The 3,242-nt window shown below is 39.5% G+C and overlaps 1 protein-coding gene across 2 annotated transcripts in view; it reads right to left on the bottom strand.

Moving 5' to 3' along the window:
- Positions 1–306: 306 nt before the first annotated feature.
- LOC106879312 (homogentisate 1,2-dioxygenase) overlaps positions 307–3,242 on the bottom strand; it is a 16,837-nt gene continuing 13,901 nt past the window's right edge. For both annotated transcript variants that reach the window (XM_014928814.2, XM_052975521.1), the window contains exons 9-12: positions 2,970–3,069; positions 1,337–1,458; positions 871–975; positions 307–468 (exon numbers count right to left, since the gene is read on the bottom strand). In XM_014928814.2, coding sequence (XP_014784300.1) covers positions 322–468; positions 871–975; positions 1,337–1,458; positions 2,970–3,069 — 474 coding nt within the window. In that variant the 3' untranslated portion in view covers positions 307–321. The remainder of the gene's footprint in view (positions 469–870; positions 976–1,336; positions 1,459–2,969; positions 3,070–3,242) is intronic.

Raw genomic sequence — 3,242 nt, 5'->3', positions numbered from 1 at the left:
TATATATATATATATATATATATATATGCATATATTATATACACAAATATACGTATGTATGTATGTGTGTATATACACACATATATATATATATATATTACATATATATTATATATATATACATACATATATTACAAACATACACACACACACACTCACACACACATATATATATATCCTTGAACCATGCAACGGTTCGGTGTTCTTTTCCGGAGAACCGCTGTTACCCCCAGGATCCCAGTCACCTATAGGCCATGGGAACTGGGTAACCGACCTTATGAGTGCTGGGACTGGAGAAAAAAGGAAAAAATGAAAAAATACTCATAAGTCTGTGTACATACGGTGATAATAGGGTGGTCTGAAAGTGTGTTCTTGAACAGACCAACGTGGAGGGAAAATAACGAAGTCTGCAATAGCTGTGCCTGGTTTTTGAGATTGACATGTCAATACCGTGAAGATTGATGGATCCTGTAACATAAAAGGATGGTATAAATGAAAAGAAAGCAAAATAATAGAATGGCAGATCTTATTTACCGTTTAGTGTTTCTGTTTGTTCAAAGCAACATGTATATATTAGGTTGGAAAGGAAGTCCTGTTGTATTCTAAGATGGGAATAAAGAAACACTTCTATGATCATACATGCTTTGTTTTTGGATATGATTGTAGAGAACCTACTTTTTATCACTTGTGATGATTCTATCCGATGAAAGGTTGTTCGGTAGCAAGACTACCCTTCAATGATGAACAGATGACAATATTTTCTGATTAAGCTGAGAAGCAATTAGATGATGAGGGACTCACTGACCAACTTTGGACATTTTTATTTGTTCAACAAAGGAAAACAAAAGGAAGAGAAATAAAGAGACTTACAGCATGATCAAATGCTACAGCATTTATAACCATGAAGTTGCTGAGGTTGTACTTGTATGGTGCATAGTTGCCATGCCAAGCCACCACATCAAATACGGTATGGTCCTGAAAGCAGAAATACAACAGAGCATATAGAAGTGGGGGAAGTCTTTATTTTACAATTCAGAGCAGATATAACAGGGTGAGGGGGTGTGATAATCAAAAAGTATCCTTATTTTATTGACCCCAAAAGGATGAAAGGCAAAGTCAACCTTGGTAGAATTTGAACCCTGAACTTAAAAACAGTACTTGGTTGGTACTCCTTTTCAAATGAGTAGAATGGAGCAATATGAAATGAAGTGTATTGCTCAAGGACACAACACATCACCCAATTCAGGAATTGAACCCACAATATCATGATCCTGAGTTGGATATTCTAACCACGTGACCATGTACCTTAGAGTAAATAGAATAAAGCACAACTTACCTGTACAGCTGCAAACAGGTGTCCTTGATACTTGCTCACGACTGTGAATTCCTTTACATCCTTCTCATCATACCATGCAACAGGGGTCAAAAAATCCCGTGGGTATGCCAAACCATTGGGACCTGAAACAATATTAGGGATCATCCATTCTAATTAGTTGGTCAGTCAGGTGTTATGTACGAAGTTGGGGGCTTGCCTACCTCTGCATATGTCTGCTGGATCCAGTGGACACAGCGGAAGAGACCTTCATGGTTCAACAGAGGGGAACGCGGCTGCAACAATGCATTGTGCAGTCCAGAGAGCAAGATGAGGCAAGTGACACATCTTGACCACCCACTGCATCTGTCTTCATCCTCAATGTCTTCATCCTCAATGTCTTCATCCTCAATGTCTTCATCCTCAATGTCTTCATCCTCAATGTCTTCATCCTGATCTTGCTACTGAATCAAAGATGGTCGTGGATGAGAGAGTGAGGTTGATGTTTTGCAACTTGTAGGAAGTGTGATTTAGCACTTGCTGGGTGCTTCACCGTTCCCTGCATAATTCGTGGAAGGAAAAGGCGAGGACAAGATCTCTCTGGATAAATAACAATAATTTATTATGTCTGAATAAACATTCCATCTCTGGTTAGCGGTAGCCGTGAACGCCTAGGTGAAGAAGCAACAGGGTTGGTAGTTAGACACGAAGTAATAAGGCATTATTACAGACTTGCAGTGTCACTCACCATTAAAGGTCTCATTCTTGACGGAGCTGCTCTAAGTTGCGTCCTGCCTGGTCAGAAGCTGTGATCGAAGAGGGTGAATGGTGGTGAACCCTAGCTGCTGATGATGATTGTGCATAAGGGGCTTCCGTCAGGTCTTCGGAAGGCTCTAATCCTTGCGCATTTTTACAGGAATGTTCCAGCATGGCGTCTAGATCCATGTGTCACTACAAACTCTTCCTCACTCTGAACAAAGTCATTACACAAGTCATCAGCCATCCTTAAAGTTAATTCGATGGTACCTATTTTAGCAATTCCAAAAGGCTGAAAGGCGAAGTCGACCTCAGTAGAATTTGAACTCAGAACATAAAGAAAGGACCAGTTACTGCAACAGCCTGGGTTTCAGGGGCCCACAGCTATTTAATATTCTCCCAAGGAGCCTAAGGGACCTACACAAAGCAGATGTAGGTGTTTGCAAATCAAAACTGGATCTCTTCCTGTCGAGAGTCCCAGATGAACCATATTCCCCTAGTTGTTAGGTTAGACTAGGGGTCTTCAAAGTGGTCGATGTCAACCTCTGGGGGTCGATGGGATTATTCAAGGGGTCGATAAATGCACATCTACTTAATTATTATTATTTATTTATTTTCTTGTACACACCTGGGGATTAATAAGGGGTCAAAGATTCCATGAAGTGGGATCGATGGTCTGAAAAGTTTGGGGACCCCTGGGTTAGATTAATCAGACATCTATGGGGTTCCTTGTTTGGTCCTATATAACTGTTCCCATTATTAGGTGTTTTTTGTATTTGTTGATATTTTCTCGATGCCCCTTGTTTTTGTATTGTTGAAAAGAAGTTAAAGCAAAAAAAAAAAAAGAAAAAAAAAAGGGACGAAGGTGAAATAAATGAAAACTGTTCAAAGTGTTTCTCACCAATTGGTCCAGGGTCGGGGAGGGTGAAGTGTCCATCATAGACTTCAAGGATGTAACCACGGCTTTCTCCATCAACGGAAACACTGAACCGAATACCTTGCTGGAAAAGAAGAAATACAATTTTGTGTTATTTATTCATTTGATTGTATTCATCATCATCATCATCATCATCATCATTAGCATTATTGCGACAACTCCAGTTGTCTTGACACAAAACATTGTTCATTAAGTGTCATCCAATCAGTGGACACTTAATATATATATATATATATA

This window comes from Octopus bimaculoides, chromosome 21, assembly GCF_001194135.2.
Source record: "Octopus bimaculoides isolate UCB-OBI-ISO-001 chromosome 21, ASM119413v2, whole genome shotgun sequence".
Taxonomy (NCBI): Eukaryota; Metazoa; Mollusca; class Cephalopoda; order Octopoda; family Octopodidae; genus Octopus; species Octopus bimaculoides.
This window is presented reverse-complemented; position numbering and strand designations above follow the sequence as displayed.